At 43.8% G+C, this 21,833-nt stretch overlaps 1 protein-coding gene and 1 long non-coding RNA gene across 3 annotated transcripts in view; one reads left to right on the plus strand and one right to left on the minus strand.

The window, feature by feature from the left end:
• The window catches only part of LOC103105948 (uncharacterized), a 35,569-nt gene extending 19,297 nt beyond the window's left edge, over window positions 1-16,272 (minus strand). Inside the window, exons 1-8 of the long non-coding RNA XR_008914622.1 lie at window positions 15,858-16,272; window positions 15,285-15,358; window positions 14,515-14,585; window positions 13,954-14,024; window positions 13,201-13,271; window positions 12,630-12,703; window positions 9,690-11,911; window positions 636-9,244 (exon numbers count right to left, since the gene is read on the minus strand). This is a non-coding gene — a long non-coding RNA (uncharacterized LOC103105948). The remainder of the gene's footprint in view (window positions 1-635; window positions 9,245-9,689; window positions 11,912-12,629; window positions 12,704-13,200; window positions 13,272-13,953; window positions 14,025-14,514; window positions 14,586-15,284; window positions 15,359-15,857) is intronic.
• Window positions 16,273-19,837: 3,565 nt separating this feature from the next.
• Window positions 19,838-21,209, plus strand: LOC130456096 (GATA zinc finger domain-containing protein 10-like). 2 transcript variants are annotated; one of them, XM_056808837.1, is made up of 3 exons: window positions 19,838-19,983; window positions 20,059-20,219; window positions 20,682-21,209. In XM_056808837.1, the coding sequence occupies exons 2-3, from the start codon at window positions 20,112-20,114 to the stop codon at window positions 21,186-21,188; spliced, it is 615 nt and encodes a 204-aa protein (XP_056664815.1). In that variant the 5' UTR covers window positions 19,838-19,983; window positions 20,059-20,111; the 3' UTR covers window positions 21,189-21,209. The 2 variants fall into 2 exon arrangements, with proteins under 2 accessions (XP_056664815.1, XP_056664816.1); XM_056808838.1 differs by having other exon boundaries at window positions 20,059-20,153.
• The last annotated feature ends 624 nt before the right edge of the window (window positions 21,210-21,833 follow it).

A 21,833-nucleotide genomic window follows, 5' to 3' on the forward strand; every position in this document is an offset into this window, starting at 1 on the left:
CTCCCCATCCTTCCCTCCCTCTTCACCCCTCTTCCATCTCACTTTCTCCTAATCCTCCTTACCACTCTTCTCTCCCCCTCCTTTTCCTCTCTCCTCTTCCCCCTCCCACTGTTCTTGCCTTCTCTTCCTTCACTTCCCCATTCCCACTTTTTCTACCTTGCCCTTGCCTCTCTTCACTGTTCGCCTTCCTCCCTCCACCTTTCAACTCCCTCTTCCTCCCCTCTCCGCTTTGTTCCTCCTCTCTATCTCTCTTCTTCTATTCCTCCTCTCTCTCTCTCTTCCAGACTCTAGCTCTAATATAAGTGACTCATATTAGGTCATAAAGTTAGGAAGTTGTCTTGAATGGAACACCAAGGACTGATAACACTCATGAAAAGTTTCCTGTCGAAATTCAGATTGTGGAAAAGACTTGAATCCAGGCAAGGCAGGGCAGGGCTACTTTGGCAACACAGCTAACTATGCTGACCCTCTTGAGGAACAGTACTTGCTATAACTCCTGTAATGTGTTCTAGAATCATGGGAGAAAGAAGTTGAGCCCACTGGCTTATAATCTTCAAATACCTACCTCTTTCCTGTTTTAGGAAAAAAATAAGCCATTTGCAGAATTGTTGCCCAGGGCCCCCTTTCCCACTCACCAGGGAGTTGTGCTCATCAGTCCCACAATGCCAGTGACTTGGCTGTCCTTTCTGCCTATTCATTCACTAACCTCAGAAGAGAGTTCACTCAGATCAATTATCAATTCACTGAGTCCTGTCAAGTTCTCTCTCTCTCTCTCTCTCTCTCTCTCTCTCTCTCTCTCTCTCTCTCTCTCTCTCTCTCTCTCTCTCTCCTCTGGGTCTCTTTCTCTTTCTCTCTGTCTCTTTCTCTTTCTGTCTCTGTCTCTCTTCTGTCACCATCTCCTATCTTCACTACTACATTATTCTACACATTTTACTAGTTCTGTAGGCAGGGGAAGTGGAAGAGACAGCAACAGGAACATAAAGGCTGTGGGAGAAAAAATAGATGAGAACCATGTTAAGGAGGTAGAAGCTACCCTGAGACAGTGCTCACACTTAAATTCATTGTTCCCTGCTGGTGCTCTCATTTTCCCTGGCTCTGTCTTCTTCAGCCTTCTCTCTCTCACTCCTTTCTCTTTACAATCCCTCCCCCAATTTTTTACTTCCTCTTTCTATTTGTTTTTCTCTCTTCTACTCCTTTCTCTTCCTTCTCCTCTTCCTTTTTATCTCCCTCTCTCTAGTACCTTTTTATTTTCTATCTTACTCTTGCCCCACCACATTTTCCCCACTCTCCCTCTCCCTTTCTTCCTCCCTTTCTTCTCCTATTCTCCCTTGTTCTGTTCCCTACCTTGCTCTCCCTTCACCCTCCATCTCTTCCAGGAGCTCTCTTCTATACTTCTCTCCGTCTTTCTTCCCTCTCCTTTTCTGTCTGTCTCTCTCCCACTTGCCTTCCCTCTCTATTTGCCCTTTCTCTTCTACCTCTCTCTTCCCCCCTTCTCCCTCTCTCTCTTCCCCTTTCTTCTCATATAAATGATCCATATAAAGTCACAAAGGTTGCAGAGATACCGACATTGAGGAATGATGAGACCACTAATAAAAGCATTCTGTAGAAATTGAGATTTCAGAAGGGACTTAAAAGTAATAGAGGGAGGGGGCAGGGCTAGTCTGTCATGACTTGTGCTTAATGAAGCTCACTATGCTCACTATGCTGGTGTGACCAGTAGTTTCCATAGCTCCTTTTCTTGATATTTCCTTTTATATGTTCTAAGAGAGAGAGACAGAGAGAAAAGGAGGACAAGTTCATCAGTTAATAATAAGCAGACTTTTCCCTCTTCCTCTCTTTTTAGGAACAAGAATCAATTTGCATTATTCCCTCTAAGGGCCCACCTTCTCACTCACCAAGGTAGCATTGGCTTGGCTGTGCATTCTACAGATTCTTTCATTAACCTAAGAAGGGAGTCCACCAAGGCCTAGTGACTTGAATTCACTGAGTTCCCTCATATTCTCCCCATTGCCTTTCTCTCACCACTCCTCCTTTTCATCTTTACTCTCCCTTTTGCCCTGGTCTTCCTTTCTCTCTCCCTTTCTTCACTCAACTTTCAACCCTTCCTCTTCTCTCCCTCACTATTTCTTCCTCCCTCATACTTTTGTCTTCCCCAACCTCCCTGCCATTACTTTCTTCCTCCTTCTGCCTCCTTGCCAATGTTCTCTCTCTCCCCCAGTTTCATACAAATGTCTCCTACAGCGTTACAAAGGTACTAAATTGCATAAAATCTAATACTAATGATGAATTAACACAGGGCTTAAAGCTTCCTGTAGAAGATCAGATTTTAGTAGAGATCTGGAGGAAGCCAGGGAGGGCAGGGATACTCTCGTCTGACTTGTGCTTAATGGAGATAACTCTGTTCATCCTTCATTTGGGACCATTACCATGTAGAACCCATTTAATGCTTCATAAGGAACTTGGCAGAGAAAGAAATCAAGTTTACTGGCTTATAATATTCAAATTCTCCCCACTTCTAATTTTAGCAACAATGAGCCATTTGCTTTATTCCTGCCCTGGGCCCCCTCCTTTCCCATTCAGCAAGGTGTTTCAATTCTAAATCCCTCAATGGTATTGATTATTGTTGTCCCATCTTTCTATTCTTCCATTAACCCGAGAAGGGAGCTCAACCAGGACAAGTGACTTGAATTCAATAAGTCCTGTTATATTCTCACTCTAGCTTTCTTTGTTTTTCATTATTCCCTCTTTTTTCTAGTCTCCCTCTTTCCCCCTACTCTCCCCCCTTGTCACATTTTCTCTCTTCTACCCACATCTTTATGCCTCTTTCACCCCCCCATCTTCTTTTCCACCCCCCAATACTCTTTCTTTCCCCAATCTTTCTCCCACTGATTATCTCCACTACTCCCTCCTCCTCTCCTCTTTCCCATGCCCTCTCTCTCAAATTCCCTCATACACATGTGTCATATGAGGTCAAAAAGAGGGTATGTTGACTAGATTATAATGCTGACTACTAATAATCATACTGATCAAAAGTTCCTGTGGGTCTTATTTGAGCAATGGTTTGAAGGAACCTAGCTATGGAAGGGTTAGACCTGTGCTTAATGAAGCTCATGATGCTCACCTTCTTGGTGTGACCAATAGTTTCCATAACTACCTTCATGTGCTCTAGAATCCTGAAGGAGAGGAAAGCCCAGCCTATAAGTTTAATATCCAGACTCTTCCTTCTTCCACATTTGAGGAAAAATGAGCCATTTGCAGTATTCAAATACACCAACCCCTTTCCCACTGACCAAGTGGCTTCACTGATGCATCCCTCACTGGTAGTGCCTTGGGTGTACATTTTGCCTTTTCTTTCAGTAACCTAAGAAGAGAGTTCACCCAGGTCTGGTGGTGAGAAATCACTGGTGCTCTCTCTTTCTGCCTGCCTCTCCTTCTCCCTCTCTTCTCGTAACCTCTCTCCCTCCACTGTCTTCCCCTTTTTTCCTTCAATACCAAGGATCTCTCTTGTAACGTGCCCCCCAATACAAATATCTCCTCTAATGGCAAAAAGATAGTAAGTTGCATAGGATATAAGACTGATCACTGATAATCACAGGGATGATGCAAACTTCCTGTAGAAGATGAGATTTTAGTAGGGACCTGAAGTAAACCAGGGAGGGCAGGGATACTCTGGCCTGACCTCTGTTTAATGAAGCTAAGGATGCTCACCCTCCTTTTAGCCCCTAGATCAAGGTATTCAGAATCTTGGTAAAAAAAAATCAACCACCATGATTTATAATGACTCTACTCTTCCATTTCTCCTTTTATGAAAAATGGGCCATGGGAAGCATTGTAGTGGAGGGCCCCATTTCCCACTCACTAAAGTCTTGTACTGATCCACCCCTGCTGGCAATGACTTGACTGTTCATCTTTCTATTCTTTCATTACCCTGAAAAGAGAATTCATGGAGATCTAGTAATTTCAATTCACTGAGTCCTGTTAGATTCTCTTTCTCTCCCTCTATTCTCTACTTCTTTCTTATTTTTTGCTCTTGTTTATCTCTCCCTCTCATTTAAACTCCTTGCTCCTCTCTTTCTTGTTCCTTCTCCACTTACCCACTCATACTCTGTCCTGTCATAGTCTCTCTCCCACTATCTTCCCCTTCTTACTGCTTACCAAACTCTATTATTCTCTCTCTCTCTCTCTCTCTCTCTCTCTCTCTCTCTCTCTCTCTCTCTCTCTCTCTCACCCCCTCTTCCCTCCTCCACTCTCATACAAGTGTCTCCTACAATGTAAAAAGATAGTAAGTTGAATAGATTATAAGACTGAAGGTTAATATAATCACAAAAATGAAAACTTCCTGAATTTAGCAGGACCTTGAATGAAGCCAAGAAAGGCAGAGCTAGTCTGTCATGACCTGTAATCAATGAACCTCACTATGCTCACCCACCCTGTGTGACCAGTAGTTTCCATAACTACCTTTATGTGCTCTAGAATGCTGAGGGAGAGGGAAGTCTAGCCAATTGGCTTAATATCCAGACTCTTCCTTCGTCCACATTTGAGGACAAATGGGCCACTTGCAGTATTACAATACACCAACCCTTTCTCACTCATCAAGTGGCTTCACTGATCCATCCCTCACTGGTAGTGCCATGGCTGTCCTTTATGTCTATTCTTTCAGTACCCTGAGAAGAGAGTTCACCCAAGTCTGGTGATAAGAATTCATTAAATACTGCCAAGTGCGTGCCCACTCACTCTCTCTCCCTCTCCCCTCTTTCTTCTCATCTCTTTCCTTCTCTCTTTTTCTCTCTCCCTCTCTCTGTTTTCTCCTCTCCCTCCATCTTCTTTCTCCCTCATATTTTCTTCCTCCCAACTTCTCTCCCCCAAATGGCTTCCTCCTTTTCTCCTTCTCTACCAATGCTCTTTCTTCATCTCTCCCCACCACTCAAATGGGAACATCTCCTATAATGGCACAAAGGCCATTAAGTTGCATAGAATATAACACAAATCAATGATAACCTCAGGGATGAAAGCTGTTTCGAAGATCAGTAGGGACCTGAAAGAAGCCAGGGAGGGCAGGGATACTCTGGTCTGACTTCTGCTTAATGAAGCTAACTATGCCCACCCAGATCCCTTTCAGTTCTGTGCCTTCTATAACTTGTTGAATGTGTTCTTGATTCCTGGAAGAGAAAGAAATCAAGGTCACTGGCTTATAATGTCCAGACTCGTCCCTCTTCCCCTTTTTAGCCAAAAAGAGACCCATTGCAGCATTCTTTCCTTTTCCCATATCCTGATTGTGTTTCAGAGAACCATCCTTTGCTGGCAGTGATTCATGCTATCCATTTTTCTAGTCTTCCATTAATTTGAGAAGGTTGCTCACCCAGGACTAAGTATTTGAATTCACTGAGTCCTGAAAGAATCTTTCTCTGTGTGTCTCTCTCTTTAATTCTCCCTCCCTTTCTGTTTCTGTGCTACCCTTTCTCTGCTGTTTTTTATGTCATTCTCCTCCTTTCTGTCTTCCTCTTTTCTTTCTCCCTTCAACCCCCCATTCTGTGTGTGTGTGTGTGTGTGTGTGTGTGTGTTCCTCCCAAATGTAATAAGCTGGGAAGATAATAACACTGAGCATTAATAATTACAAGGATGAAATGTTCCTGTAGAAGTTCTGTTTTTAGCAGGAACTTGAATGAAGCCAAGAAGGGCAGGTTAATCTGTCATGACCTGTAATCAACGAAGCTCACTATGCTCACCCACCCTGTGTGACCAGTAGCTTCTATAACTACCTTTATGTGCTCTAGAATCCTGAGTGAGAGGGAAGTCCAGCCAGTTGGTTTTTAATATCCAGATTCTTCCTTCTCCATTTGAGGGAAAGTGGCCATTTGTAGTATTCAAATACACCACCCCCTTTCCCACTCAGCAAGTGGCTTCACTGATTCATCTCTCACTGGTAGTGCCTTGGCTGTACATTCTACCTATTCTTCTTTCAGTAACCCGAGAAGAGACTTCACCCAGGTCTGGTGATGAGAAATCACTGGTGCTCTCTCTGTCTCTCTCTGTCTCTGTCTCTGTCTCTCTCCCTCTCTCCTCCTCCTAACTTCTTTCCCCTAAATGTCTTCCACCTTCTCCCTTCACTTCCAATGCCTTTTGTTTATCTCTCACCACCACTCAGATGCCAATGTCTCCTATAATGTCACAAAGACAATTAAGTTGCATAGAATATAACACTGGTGATGGATAATCACAGGGATGAAAAAACTTCCTGTAGAAGATCAGTAGAGACCTGAAGGAAGCCAGGGAGGGCAGGGACCCTCTGGTCTGACCTCTATTTAATGAAGCTAATGTTGCTCACCCTTCTTTTGGCCCCTGGATCAAGGTGTCCCAGAATCTTGGTAGAAAAAACAAATCAGCCCTCCTGATTTAAAATGACTCTACTCTTCCATTTCTCCTTTTATGAAAAATGGATCAGGTGAAGTATTGTAGTGGAGGGCCCCCTTTCCCACTCACCAAGGTCTTTCACTGCTCCATCCCTGGCTGTCAATAACTTGGTTATTCCATCTTTCTATTCTGTCATTACCCTGAAAAGAGAGCTCATGGAGATCTAGTCACTTGAATTCACTGAGTCTTGTTGGATTCTCTCTCTCTGTTCCTCTCTCCCTTCCTCTCTTCACCCCTTCTCCCTCTCCCTCTCTCACTGCTCACTCCTTTCTCTACTATCTCTCTTACCCTCTGGTCTCCCCTTCTCTTTCCCTCAACCTTAAACTCCTATTTTTCTCTCTTCCTCCTTCTCCTCCTCTTACCCACTCAGACCCTTTCTTGTCATAGTTCCTCTTCCACTATCTTCCCCTCTTCCTACTTACCCATCTCTCTCATACCCAGCCTCTCTCTCTCTCTGACAGTATATCTGTCTCTCCCTCCCTCATCCCCCCTCCACTCTCATACAAGTGTTGCCTACAATGTAAAAAGATAGTAAGTTGAATAGATTATAAGATTGAAGATTAATAATCACAGGGATGAAAACTTCTTGAATTTAGCAGGACCCTGAATGAAGCCAATAAGGGCAGAGCTAGTCTGTCATGAAATGTACTTGTTGAAGCTCACTATGCTACCCACCAATCTGTCATGAAATATGCTTGTTGAAGCTCACTATGCTACCCACCACCCTGTGTGACCAGTAGTTTCCATAACTACCTTTATGTGCTCTAGAATGCTGAGGGAGAGGGAAGTCTAGCCAATTGGCTTAATATCCAGATTCTTCCTTCTTCCACATTTGAGGACAAATGGGCCATTTGCAGTATTCTATCTGGCCCTGTGCCCCCTATCCCACTCACCAAGTTGTTTCACTGATACATCCCTCACTGGTAGTGCCATGGCTGTCCTTTCTACGTATTCTTTCATTAACCTGCTAAGAGACTTGACCTAGGGCTGGTGATAAGAATTCATTAAATACTGCCAAGTACGTGCCCTCTCCCTCTCTCTCCCTCTCCCCTCTTTCCTTCTCTCTCTTTTTCCCTCTCCCTCTCTCTGTTTTCTCCTCTCCCTCCATCTTCTTTCTCCCTCATATTTTCTTCCTCCCAACTTCTCTCCCCCCCAAATGGCTTCCTCCTTTCTCCTTCTCTACCAATGCTCTTTCTTCATCTCTCCCCACCACTCAAATGGGAACATCTCCTATAATGGCACAAAGGCCATTAAGTTGCATAGGATATAACACAAATCATTAATAATCACAGGGATGAAAACTTCCTGTTTCCAAGATCAGTAGGGACCTGAAGTGAGCCAGGGAGGGCAGGGATACTCTGGTCTAACTTCTGCTTAATGATGCTAACTATGCCCACCCAGATCCCTTTCAGTTCTGTGCCTTCTATAACTTGTTGAATGTGTTCTTGATTCCTGGAAGAGAAAGAAATCAAGGTCACTGGCTTATAATGTCCAGACTCGTCCCTCTTCCCCTTTTTAGCCAAAAAGAGACCCATTGCAGCATTCTTTCCTTTTCCCATATCCTGATTGTGTTTCAGAGAACCATCCTTTGCTGGCAGTGATTCATGCTATCCATTTTTCTAGTCTTCCATTAATTTGAGAAGGTTGCTCACCCAGGACTAAGTATTTGAATTCACTGAGTCCTGAAAGAATCTTTGTGTGTGTCTCTCTCTTTAACTCTCCCTCCTTTTTCTGTTTCCGTGCTACCCCTTCTCTGCTGTTATTTATGTCATTCTCCTACCTTCTGTCTTCCTCTTTCCTTTCTCCCTTCAACTCCCCATTCTCTCTGTCTCTGTGTGACTGTGTGAGTGTGTCTGTTCCTCCCAAATGTAATGAGCTATGTAGATAATAACACTGAGCATTAATAATCACAAGAATGAAATGTTCCTGTAGAAGTTCTGTTTATAGTAGGAACTTGAATGAGGCCAAGAAAGGCAGGTTAGTGTGTCATGGCCTGTACTCAATAAAGCTCACTATGCTCATCCACTGTGTGACCAGTAGTTTCTATAACTACCTTTATGTGCTCTAGAATCCTGAGTGAGAGGGAAGTCCAGCCAGTTAGTTTTTAATATACAGACTCTTCCTTCTTCTCCATTAGAGGGGAAAATGACTATTTGCAGTATTCCAAAACACCAACCCCTTTTCCCACTCACCAAGGTCTTTCACTGATCCATCCCTCACTGGTAGTGCCTTGGCTGTACATTCTTTCTATTCTTTCAGTAACCTGAGAAGAGAGTTCTCCCAGATCTGGTGATGAGAAATCACTGGTGCTCTCTCTGTCTCTCTCTCCTTCTCCCTCTCTCTTCCTCTTAAACTCTCTCCCTCCACTGCCTTTCCTTTTCCTTCCCTCCCAATGGTCTCTGTCCTGCCCCACTCCCCAGTATAAATGTCTTCTATAATAACATAAAGACAGTTAAGTTGCATAGGATATAACACTGATGATGGATAATCACAGGGATGATGCAAACTTCCTGTACAAGATGAGATTTTAATAGGGATCTGAAGGAAGTCAGGGAGGGCAGGGACCCTCTGGTGTGGCCTCTCCTTAATGAAGCTGAGGATGCCCACCCTCCTTTTGGCCCCTGGATCACAGTGTTCCTGAATCTTGGTAGAAAAACAAATCAGTTCCCCAGATTTATAAAGACTCTACTCTTCTATCTTCTCCTTTTAGGAAAAATGGGCCAGCTGAAGTATTGTAGTGGAAGTCCCCCTTTCCCACTCACCAAAGCCTTGCACTGATCCACTTATTGCTGGCAATGACTTGGCTGTTCCATCTTCCTATTCTTTCATTACCCTGAAAAGAGAGCTCATGGAGATCTAGTCACTTGAATTGATTGAGTCCTGTTAGATTCCCTCTTTCTATTCCTCTCTCCCTCTCTCTCTTTACCCCTTTCTCCCTCTCCCTCTCTCATTGCTCAATCTCTTCTGTACTATCTCTCTTATCCTCTGGTCTCCCCTTCTTTTTCCCTTAAACTATTTCTCTCTCTATTTCTTCTTCCTTTTCCTCCTTTTACCCATTCATCTTTTTCTTGTCATAGTTTCTCTTCCACTATCTTCCCCTTCTTCCTGCTTACCCAGCTCTCTCATCCCCCACACACTCTCTCTCTTTCTCTCTCCCTCTTCCCCACTCCACTCTCATACAAGTGTCTACTACATTGTAAAAAGATACTAAGTTAAATAGATTGTAAAATTAAAGATTAGTAATCACAAGGATAAAAACTTCCTGAATTTAGCAGGACCTTGAATGAAGCCAAGAAGGTCAGAGCTAGTCTGTCATGACCTGTAATCAATGAAGCTCACTATGCTCACCCACCCTGTGTGACCAGTAGTTTCCATAACTACCTTTATGTGCTCTAGAATTGTGAGGGAGTGGGAAGTCCAGCTAATTGGTTTTTAACATCCAGACTCTTCCTTCTTCTTCATTTGAGGGAAAATGTCCATTTGTTGTATTCAAATACACCACCCCTTTTCCCACTCACCAAGTGGCTTCACTGATTCATCTCTCACTGGTAGTGCCTTGGCTGTACATTCTGCCTTTTCTTTCAGTAACCTAAGAAGAGATTTCACCCATATCTAGTGATGAGAAATCACTGGTACTCTCTGTCTCTCTCTCTCTTTCATTCTCCCTCTTGACCTCTCTTCCTCCTCTGTCTTTCCCCTTTTATTTCCCTCCCAATGGTCTGTCCTGCCCCACTCCCCAGTACAAATGTCTTCTATAATGGCACAAAGACAGTTAAGTTGCATAGGATATAATACTGATGATGGATAATCACAGGGATTGATGCAATCTTCCTGTAGTAGATGAGATTTTAGTAGGGACCTGAAGGAAGCCAGGGACAACAGGGATACTCTTGTCTGACCTCTTCTTAATGAAACTAAGGATGCTCACCCACCTATTGGCCCCTGGATCAAGGTGTCCCAGAACCTTTGTAGAAAAACAAATCAACCACCCTTTTTTATAAAGACTTTACTCTTCTATCTTCTCCTTTTAGGAAAAATGGGCCAGGTGAAGTATTATAGTGGAGAGCCCCCTTTCCCACTCACTAAAGTCTTGCACTAATCCACCCCTGGCTGGCAATAACTTGGCTGTTCCATCTTCTGATTCTTTCAATACCCTGAAAAGAGAAACTCATGGAGATCTAGTCACTTGAATTCACTGAGTCCTGTTAGATTCTCTCTTTGTTCCTCTCTCCCTCCCTCTCTTCCCCCCTTCTCCCTCTCCCTCTCTCACTGTTCACTCCTTTCTCTACTATCTCTCTTATCCTCTGGTCTCCACTTCTTTTTCCCTATCCTTAAACACCTATTTCTCTGCCTTACATTCTTCTTCCTTCTCCTCCTCTTACCCAACTCATACTCTTTCTTGTCATAGTTTCTCTTCTACTATCTTTCCCTTCTTTCTGCTTACCCAGCTCTCTCCTCTCCACTCTCTCTCTCTCTGTCTCTGATAGTATGTCTGTCTCTCCCTCCCTCTTCCCCCCTCCACTCTCATACAAGTGTCTCCTAAAATGTAAAAAGATAGTAAGTTGAAAAGATTATAAGATTGAAGATTAATAATCACAAGTATGAAAACTTCAGAATATAATAGCAGGACCTGGAAAGGCAGAGCTTCTCTGTCATGACCTGTGCATGTTGAAGCTCACTATGCTCACCCACCCTGTGTGACCAGTAGTTTCCATAACTACCTTTATGTGCTCTAGAATCCTGAGGGAGTGGGAAGTCCAGCCAGTTGGTTTTTAATATACAGACTCTTCCTTCTTCTCCATTAGAGGGGAAAATGGCCATTTCCAGTATTCCAATACACCACCCCCTTTCCCACTCACCAAGGTCTTTCACTGATCCATCCCTCACTGGTAGTGCCTTGGCTGTACATTCTTCCTATTCTTCTTTCAGTAACCTGAGAAGAGAGTTCTCTCAGATCTGGTGATGAGAAATCACTGGTGCTCTCTGTCTCTCTCTCTCCTTCTCCCTCTCTCTTCTTCTTAAACTCTCTTCCTCCACTGACTTTCCCCTTTTCCTTCCCTCCCAATGGTCTCTGTCCTGCCCCACTCCCCAGTACAAATGTCTTCTATAATGGCATAAAAACAGTAAAGTTGCATAGGATATAAAACTGATGATGGATAATCACAGGGATTGATACAAACTTCCTGTAGAAGATGAGACATTAGTAAGGACCTGCAGGAAGTCAGGGGGGGCTTCTGGTCTGACATCTGCTTAATGAAGCTAAGGATGCTTACCCTCCTTTTGGCCCCTGGATAAAGGTGTCCCAGAACCTTGGTACAAAAACAAATAAATCCCCCTATTTTATAATGATTCTACTCTTTTATATTCTTCTTTTAAGGAAAAATGGGCCAGGTAAAGTACTGTAGTGGAGGGCCCCCTTTCCGACTCATCAAAGCCTTGCACTGATCCACTCCTTGCTGGCAATGACTTGGCTGTTCCATCTTCCTATTCTTTCATTACCCTGAAAAGAGAGTTCATGGAGATCTAGTCACTTGAATTAATTGAGTCCTGTTAGATTCTCTCTCTCTATTCCTCTCTCCCTCTCTCTGTTCACCCTTTCTCCCTCTCCCTTTCTCATTGCTCAATCTTTTCTCTACTATCTTTCTTATCCTCTTGTCTCCCCTTCTTTTCCCCTCTTCCTTAAAGTCCTATTTCCTCTCTCTTTCTTCTTCCTTCTCCTCCTCTTACACACTCATAAACTCTTTCTTGTCATAGTTTCTCTTCCACTGTCTTCCCCTTCTTCCTTCTTACCCAGGACTCTCATCCCCACACTCTCTCACTCTCTATCTCTCTGACATTATATCTGTCTCTCTCTCCCTCTTCCCCACTCCACTCTCATACAAGTGTCTACTACATTGTAAAAAGATACTAAGTTAAATAGATTGTAAAATTAAAGATTAATAATCATAAGGATAAAAACTTCCTGAATTTAGTAGGACACTGAATGAAGCCAAGACAGGCAGAGCTAGTCTGTCATGACCTGTAATCAATGAAGCTCACTATGCTCACCCACCCTGTGTGACCAGTAGTTTCCATAACTACCTTTATGTGCTCTAGAATTCTGAGGGAGTGGGAAGTCCAGCTAATTGGTTTTTAACATCCAGACTCTTCCTTCTTCTTCATTTGAGGGAAAATGTCCATTTGTTGTATTCAAATACACCACCCGTTTTCCCACTCACCAAGTGGCTTCACTGATCCATCCCTCACTGGTAATGCCATGGTTGTCCTTTCTTCCTATTCTTTTTTCAGTAACCTGAGAAGAGAGTTCACCCAAGTCTGTTGATGAGAAATCACTGTTGTTCTCTCTCTCTCTCCCTCCTTCCCCCTCTCTCTTCCTCTTAAACTCTCTCCCTCCACTGTCTTTCCCCTTTTCCTTCCCTCCCAATGGTCTCTGTCCTGCCCCACTCCCCAGTACAAATGTCTTCTATAATGGCATAAAGACAGTTAAGTTGCATAGGATATAACACTGATGATGGATAATCACAGGGATGATGCAAACTTCCTGTAGATGAGATTTTAGTAGGGACCTGAAGGAAGCCAGGGAGGGCAGGGACCCTCTGGTGTGGCATCTCCTTAATGAAGCTAAGGATGCTCACCCTCCTTTTGGCCCCTGGATCACAGTGTTCCTGAATCTTGGTAGAAAAATAAATCAGTCCCCCAGATTTATAAAGACTCTACTCTTCTATCTTCTCCTTTTAGGAAAAATGGGCCAGCTGAAGTATTGTAGTGAAGTCCCCCTTTCCCACTCACCAAAGCCTTGCACTGATCCACTTATTGCTGGCAATGACTTGGCTGTTCCATCTTCCTATTCTTTCATTACCCTGAAAAGAGAGCTCATGGAGATCTAGTCACTTGAATTGATTGAGTCCTGTTAGATTCTCTCTCTCTATTTCTCTCTCCCTCTCTCTCTTTACCCCTTCTCCCTCTCCCTCTCTCATTGCTCAATCTCTTCTGTACTATCTCTCTTATCCTCTGGTCTCCCCTTCTTTTTCCCTTAAACTATTTCTCTCTCTATTTCTTCTTCCTTTTCCTCCTTTTACCCACTCATCTTTTTCTTGTCATAGTTTCTCTTCCACTATCTTCCCCTTCTTCCTGCTTACCCAGCTCTCTCATCCCCCACAAACTCTCTCTCTCTCTCCCTCTTCCCCCCTCCACTCTCATACAAGTGTCTACTATATTGTAAAAAGATACTAAGTTAAATAGATTGTAAAATTAAAGATTAGTAATCACAAGGAAAAAAACTTCCTGAATTTAGCAGGACCTTGAATGAAGCCAAGAAGGTCAGAGCTAGTCTGTCATGACCTGTAATCAATGAAGCTCACTATGCTCACCCAGGCCCTGTGTGACCAGTAGTTTCCATAACTACCTTTATGTGCTCTAGAATTGTGAGGGAGTGGGAAGTCCAGCTAATTGGTTTTTAACATCCAGACTCTTCCTTCTTCTTCATTTGAAGGAAAATGTCCATTTGTTGTATTCAAATACACCACCCCTTTTCCCACTCACCAAGTGGCTTCACTGATCCATCCCTCACTGGTAGTGCCTTGGCTGTACATTCTGCCTTTTCTTTCAGTAACCTAAGAAGAGAGTTCACCCAGGTCTGGTGATGAGAAATCACTAGTGCTCTCTGTCTCTCTCTCCTTCTCCCTCTCTCTTCCTCTTAACCTCTCTTCCTCCTCTGTCTTTCCCCTTTTCCTTCCCTCCCAATGGTCTCTGTCCTGCCCCACTCCCCAGTACAAATGTCTTCTATAATGGCACAAAGACAGTTAAGTTGCATAGGATATAGCACTGATGATGGATAATCACAGGGATTGATGCAATCTTCCTGTAGTAGATGAGATTTTAGTAGGGACCTGAAGGAAGCCAGGGACAACAGGGATACTCTTGTCTGACCTCTTAATGAAACTAAGGATGCTCACCCACCTATTGGCCCCTGGATCAAGGTGTCCCAGAATCTTGGTAGAAAAATCAACCACTCTCTTTTATCACTCTACTCTTCTATCTTCTCCTATTTGGAAAAATGGGCCAGGTCCAGTATTATAGTGGAGGGCCCCCTTTTCCACTCACCAAAGCCTTGCACTAATCCATCCCTGGCTGGCAATTACTTGGCTGTTCCATCTTCCTATTATTTCAATTCCCTGAAAAGATAATTCATTGAGATCTAGTCACTTGAATTCACTGAGTCCTGTTATATTCTCTCTCTCTGTGGTCCTCTCTCCCTCCTACTCTTCCCCCCTTCTCCCTCTCCCTCTCTCACTGCTCCCTCTTTTCTCTACTATCTCTCTTATCCTCTGGTCTCCCCTTCATTTTCCCTCTCCCTTAAACTCCTATTTCTCTTTCTTTCTTCTTCCTTCTCCTCCTCATACCCAACTCATACTATTTCATGTCATAGTTTCTCTTCCACTATCTTTCCCTTCTTTCTGCTCATGCAGCTCTCTCATTCCCACTCTCACTGATATGTTTGTCTCTCCCTCCCTCTTCCCCCTCCACTCTTATACAAGTGTCTCTTAAAACGTAAAAAGTTAATAAGTTGAATAGATTGTAAGATTGAAAATTAATAATAAGGATGAAAACGTCCTGAATTTAATAGTAGCAGGACCTTGAATGAGGCTAAGAAAGGCAGAACTTGTCTGTCATGACCTGTGCATGTTGAAGCTCACTATGCTCACCCACCCTGTGTGACCAGTAGTTTCCATTACTATCTTTATGTGCTCTCGAGTCCTGAGGGAGAAGGAAGTCCAGGGAATTGTTTTAATATCTAGACACTTTTTCTTCCACATTTGAGGGAAAATGGGCCATTTGCAGTATTCCAATACACCAACCCCTTTCCCACTCACCAAGTGGCTTCACTGATTCATCCCTCACTGGTAGTGCCTTGGCTGTACATTCTTCCTATTCTTCTTTCAGTAACCTGAGAAGAGAGTTCACCCAGGTCTGGTGATGAGAAATCACTGGTGTACTCTGTCTCTCTCCCTCCTTCTCCCTCTCTTCCTCTTAAACTCTCTTCCTCCACTGTCTTTTCCCTTTTCCTTCCCTCCCAATGGTCTCTGTCCTGCCCCATTCCACAACATAAATGCCTTCTATAATGGCACAAAGACAGTTAGGTTGCATAGGATATAACACTGATGATGGATAATCACAGGGATGATGCAAACTTCCTGTAGAAGATGAGATTTTAGTAGGGACCTGAAGGAAGCCAGGGAGGGCAGGGGCCCTCTGGTGTGGCATTTCCTTAATAAAGCTAAGGATGCTCACCCTCCTTTTGGCCCCTGGATCACAGTGCTCCTGAATCTTGGTAGAAAAACAAATCATCCCCCCAGATTTATAATGACCCTACTCTTATATCTTGTTCTTTTAGGAAAAATGGGCCAGGTGAAGTATTGTAGTGGAGGGCCACCTTTCCCACTCACCAAAGTCTTGCACTGATCTACCCTTGGCTGGCAATGACTTGGCTGTTCCATCTTCCTATTCTTTCATTACCCAGAAAATAGAGCTCATGGAGATCTAGTCACTTGAATTCACTGAGTCCTGTTACATTTTCTCTCTCTGTTCCTCTCTCCTTCCCTCTCTTCCCCCATCTCCCTCTCCCTCTCTCTCTGCTCCCTCTTTTCTCTAATATCTTTCTCATCCTCTGGTCTCCCCTTCTTTTTCCTTCCCCCTTAAACTCCTTTTTTTCTTTCTTTCTTCTTCCTTCTCCTCCTCTTACCCACTCATACTCTTTCTTGTCACAGTTTCTCTTCAACTATCTTCCCATTCTTTCTGCTTACCCATCTCTCTCCTCTCTCTCTCTCTCTCTCTCTCTCTCTCTCTCTCATAGTATGTCTGTCTCTCCCTCCCACTTCTCCCCCACTCTCATACAAGTGTCTCCTACAATGTAAAAAGGTAGTAAGTTGAATAGATTATAAGATTAATAATCACAAGGATGAAAACTTCCTGAATTTAATAGGAGGACGTGGAATGAATCTATGAAAGGCAGAGCTAGTCTGTCATGACCTGTGCAAGTTGAACGTCACTATGCTCACCCACCCTGTGTGACCAGTAGTTTCCATAACTTCCTTTATGTGCTCTAGAATTCTGAGGGAGTGGGAAGTCCAGCCAGTTGGTTTTTAATATACAGATTCTTCCTTTTCCATTTGAGGGAAAATGGCCATTTGTAGTATTCCAATACACCACCCCCTTTCCCACTCACCAAGTGGCTTCACTGATCCATCCCTCACTGGTAGTGCCTTGGCTGTACATTCTGCCTATTCTTCTTTCAGTAACTTGAGAAGAGAGTTCACCCAGGTCTGGTGATGAGAAATCACTGGTGTTTTCTCTCTCTCTCTCTCCCTCCTTCTCCCTCTCTCCTCCTCTTAAACTCTCTTCCTCCACTGTCTTCCCCCTTTTCCTTCCCTTCCAGTGGTCTCTGTTCTGCCCTGCTCCACAATACAAATATATTCTATAATGGCACAAAGACAGTTAAGTTCCATAGGATATAACACTGATGATGGATAATCACAGGGATGATGCAAACTTCCTGTACATGATGAAATTTTAGTAGGGATCTGAAGGAAGTCAGGGAGGGCAGGGATACTCTGGTCTGACCTCTGCTTAATGAAGCTAAGGATGCTCAACTTCCTTTTGGTCTCTGAATCACAGTATTTCTGAATCTTGGTAGAAAAACAAATCAGCTCCCCAGATTTATAATGACTCTACTCTTCCATCTTCCTCTTTTAAGAAAAATGGGCCATGGGAAGTATTGTAGTAGAGGGCCCCCTTTCCCACTCACTAAGATCTTTCACTGATCCATCTCTGTCTGGCATTGACTTGGCTGTTCCATCTTCATATTCTTTCATTACCCTGAAGAGAGAGCTCATGGAGATCTAGTCACTTCAATTCATTGAGTCCTGTTAGATTCTCTCTCTCTCTGTTCCTCTCTCTCTCTCTCCCTCTTCTCCCTCCTTCTCCCTCTCCCTGTCTTATTGTTCCCTCTTTTTGCTACCATCTCTCTTATCCTCTGGTCTCCCCTTCTCTTTCCCTCTCCCTTAAACTTGTACTTCTCTCTCTTTCTTCTTTCTCCTCCTCTTACCCACTCATACTCTTTCTTGTCATAGTTTCTCTTCCACTATCTTCCCCTCTTCCTGCTTACCCATCTCTCTTATCCCCAGTATCTCTCTCTCTGACAGTATGTCTGTCTCTCCCTCCCTCTTCCCCACTCCACTCTCATAGAAGTGTCTCCTACAATGTAAAAAGATAGTAAGTTGAATAGATTATAAGATTGAAGATTAATAATCATAAGGATGAAAACTTCCTGAATTTAGCAGGACCTTGAATGAAGCCAAGAAGGTCAGAGCTAGTCTGTAGCTCGCTTCTCTCTCTCTCTCTCTCTCTCTCTCTCTCTCTCTCTCTCTCTCTCTCTCTCTCTCTCTCTCTCTCTCTCCTCTGTCTCTCTTCCTTCTAACTTCTTTCCCTCAAATGTCATCCACCTCTCCTTCACTCCCAGTTATTTTTCTTCATCTCTCACCACCACTCAAATGCCAATGTCTCCTATAATAGCACAAAGGCAGTTAAATTGCATAGGATATAACACTGATGATGGATAATCACAGGGATGAAAACCTCCTGTAGAACATCAGTGGAGACCTGAAGGAAGCCAGGGAGGGCAGGTATACTGTGGTCTGACCTCTTCTTAATGAAGCTAATGTTGCTCACCCTTCTTTTGGCCCCTGTATCATGGTGTTGCAGAATCTTGGTAGAAAAACAAATCAAGTCCCCTGATTTATATAATGACTCTTCTCTTCCATCTTCTCCTTTTAGGAAAAATGGGCCAGGTGAAGTATTGTAGGAGAGGGCCCCCTTTCCCACTCACCAAGGGCTTTCACTGATTCACCCCTGGCTGGCAATGTCTTGCCTGTTCCATCTTCCTATTCCTTTATTTATTACCCTTAGATAAGAGCTAAGGGAGACCTAGTGACTTGAATTCACTGGGTCCTAGCTGATTTTCTCAATCTCTCTCTGTTTCTCTCTCCCTCTTCATGTTTCTCTTCCTCTCCCCTCCATCTCTCTCTCCCTTTCCCTCTTCCCCCACTTTCTTCCTCTTCTCTTCTTTGTCTCTTCCCTCACCCACTCTCATGGACATGTCTCCCTATAATGTCATCAATGTAGCATATTGCATAGATTATGATACTAAGGATTGATAATTACATTGATAAAAAGTTAATGTAGAAGTTCAGATTTTAGCAGGGCCTTGAAGGAATCCTGGGAGGGAAGAGCTACTTTTTAAGGACCTGTGCTTAGTGAAGCTAATTGTTTCCACAGCCCTTTTGTAACCAGTAGTTTCTATTATTCCTTTGATGTGTTCTAGCATCTTGAAGGAGAGAAGTCCAGACCAATACTTCCAATATCCAGACTCTTCCTTCTTCCCCATTTGAGGGAAGATGGGCCATTTGCAGTATTCAAATACACCAACCCTTTTCCCACTCACCAAGTGGCTTCACTGATCTGTCCCTCACTGGTAGTACCTTTGTTGTTCTCTTCTCTCTCTCTCTCTCTCTCTCTCTCTCTCTCTCTCTCTCTCTCTCTCTCTCTCTCTCTCTCTCTCTCTCTTCTACCTCCCTCTCTCCCCCTCAACCTCTTTTTGTCCCTACCTACCCTTTTCTAATCCTTCATCTCTCCCTCTGCTCCCTGAACTCTCCTTCTCTTTCTTCTCCTCTCACACTGTTTCTCCCCCCAAGTCTCTCTCCCACTCATTGTCTTCCCCACTTTTCATCTGTCCTACTCTTCTATTCTTCTCTCTTCCCCATTTCCCTTCCTTGTTCTTTCTCTCCCCCACCTCTCTTCCTGCATCACACCTGCCTACATCCATCTCTCACTCTCCTTTTTTCTGTGTCTCTCTTTTACTTTCTCCCTGAAATCTTCTTCTCCCCTCACTTTTCTTGCACATCACCTTTTATTTCCCTGACTATGTTGTCTACACCTTTTGCCCATTGTATAGGTAGGGAGAATATTGTAGGACATAAAGGGAGGGGAAGAAAGAATGGGGAGATTTAGGTAAGCCAGGCTCTAGCAGGGGAAACCACAGGATTTGGTACCTAGAAGTAAAGGGTGGAGGACTAGAGGAATGGTATTCCCCAAACATAAATGGAGAAGTCAGGAGGGGCAACTTCAGGGGCAAACAAAGGGTGTGCTTGGTTTAAGATAGTGAACTAGAGAATATTACAGTCCAAAATAATCTTCCTCATCATCTGGTTTTCTGACCCTTGTTTTACAGAGGAAAACAACTGTACAAAAATAAACTGATAACCAGAATGAGGAAGTACCAAATAACAAGACACAAAGGTCATAGGCCATTTACCTCTTTTATGAAAGGCAACAAATGCCTCCTCCTGCGATGACCTCACTCCCAAGAGTTTGTGATGTCACCCATTGTTAGCACATCACTGAGGCTATATTCATTGGGGGTTCCTGAGTTGCTATCCACAGTCTCGCCTTGCCCCTGCTAGAGATCAGACCTTGGTCTCTGAAGCTCTGGAGCCAGGCCCTCCACCTGGCCAAAAGGTGATGTTCCATTGAGTCCTTGGCTTTCTCACACATTACCTTGCCTAGTATTCATGATTCTATTCTTTGTTTTAGATCCTGTGGTTTGAAGATTTGACATCACGCTGCTGCCGACCCTGCTGAGAATCATGGACACGGTTTACAACCATCTGCACATCTTGGCTGCTCAGGTTTCCAACTTTTTCCAAACTAACAGAGAATTGATATCTACCTTAGCTCAGAATTTCTCTTCTCAGGTATTTAACCCCACCCAATGGGCCCTGTGCCAAATACTACTTAAGATGAAGACCTGTATTGTAACAACTATTAACATTGTGCTTCCCTTGGCTCGAGGTTTCATTTTCCATCTTTTAAGAAACCTGAGACATGAACGTTTACTATCTATACTTAATGGGACACAATGGGCCTATTATGGCCTGGTCTTCTTTCACCAAGAAAACCGTTATGAGATAGTGTTAAAGGCCATAATTTGTCTCCTATTCTTTATCTTGATTATGATACACCTGTACAAGTTCTGGGCTAAGCTGATGAGATGCCTACAGCAGATGGGGCTCGGGGAAAATAATTTTCAACGGAGGGCCTGGAGTCCCGGGCGTCATCAGTACCTAAATGGTATCAGATTCCGGCGGAGACTTTCTCCCCCAAACTGGGCAATCCAGCTTTTCCACATCAATCCAGCGGAACCCAATCTATTTCAGTTTCCAGGCAACCCTGCTGAACCTCATTTTCCAAGGCTACCTAACTATAACATCCGGCAGAGGCAGCATGGGGATCACCAACACGAGCTGGAGCGGGGAGAACAGCCGCAGCTACAGTGGCAGCAGCCTCGGTGGCAGCCTCGGCATCCACAGTCACCAGACCAACAGCCAGAACAGCCACAACCACAGGAGGAGCAGCAGCAACAACACCAGCAGCAGCAACATGAATACAACTTTGAGCCAGATTCATTCCATCGTCTGAGACGTTTTCAGGCCTATCCCATCACAAACCATACTTTCCAGGCTTCGAACATCAGACCTAGGTACAATAACATTCACACCACTCGGATACCAATAAGCAGCAGGATGATAGACAGAGTGAAAAGGAGGGAGACCATTCAGGCCCCCAGGCAAGACCACTACCTACAAATCCGTAACATCTGTGTGGCCACCTTTGTGATATTCTTGATATACATTGCCCTCCTGTACTTTGAAGTCACCAAATAAAGTGACCAGGTGTGAAATGGCCCTGAGACTCCTTGTGATGTTTATTTCCTAGTTGAGAGACCACTAGAGTAACCCAAGATCCTTTCAATCCCAAATGAAAATGCCCCCTAAGTCCACATAGCCTTCCCTTATTGGCCCTCCTGGTAATGAAAAATGTCTTTTCACACTTCATATTGGACTTTGAATTGCTCTAGACAATGGGAGGTAGTTAAATGGGTATAGTGGTCAGAGGAATCCCTTTTCTTAGGATTGAAAAGTTCATATGAGAGATTAAGGGGGTGCTTCCTGCTAAGGGAGATTCAGGAGAAGATTCATAGGGAAGGTGCCTAAACTGGGGCATAGTGCTATGGAGTTTTGTGTGACACCCAAGAGAGTGTCCAGTCTGACAAAATGTCATGGGTTAGATATGCTATGGACCCTTCCCAGGTCTAAAAGATGATGAGGGTCACATGATATACTTCAACAGCTTTAAGAACTGGGTAAAAGGAGGGAAGAGAGGTCCTATCTCAAAACAAAGCCATGATAGGTTAGGTTATCCTGGTCCCAATGCCCCAAACTTCTTTCAGTGACTGACTACTCTGACCTATTCCCAATGGTCACATGATTGACCGAGGTGCCTAATTTCAGTCATATTCATGTTGTTCT

Source organism: Monodelphis domestica, chromosome X, assembly GCF_027887165.1.
Source record: "Monodelphis domestica isolate mMonDom1 chromosome X, mMonDom1.pri, whole genome shotgun sequence".
In the NCBI taxonomy this organism is placed as follows: domain Eukaryota; kingdom Metazoa; phylum Chordata; class Mammalia; order Didelphimorphia; family Didelphidae; genus Monodelphis; species Monodelphis domestica.

Bases quoted from the DNA above. Each gene is read 5' to 3' on its own strand.
- LOC130456096 (XM_056808837.1), top strand. From the start codon at position 20,112: ATGGACACGGTTTACAACCATCTGCACATCTTGGCTGCTCAGGTTTCC. The intron at 20,220-20,681 runs GTATTTAACCCC...AATCTATTTCAG, and splicing joins CTCAGAATTTCTCTTCTCAG to TTTCCAGGCAACCCTGCTGA.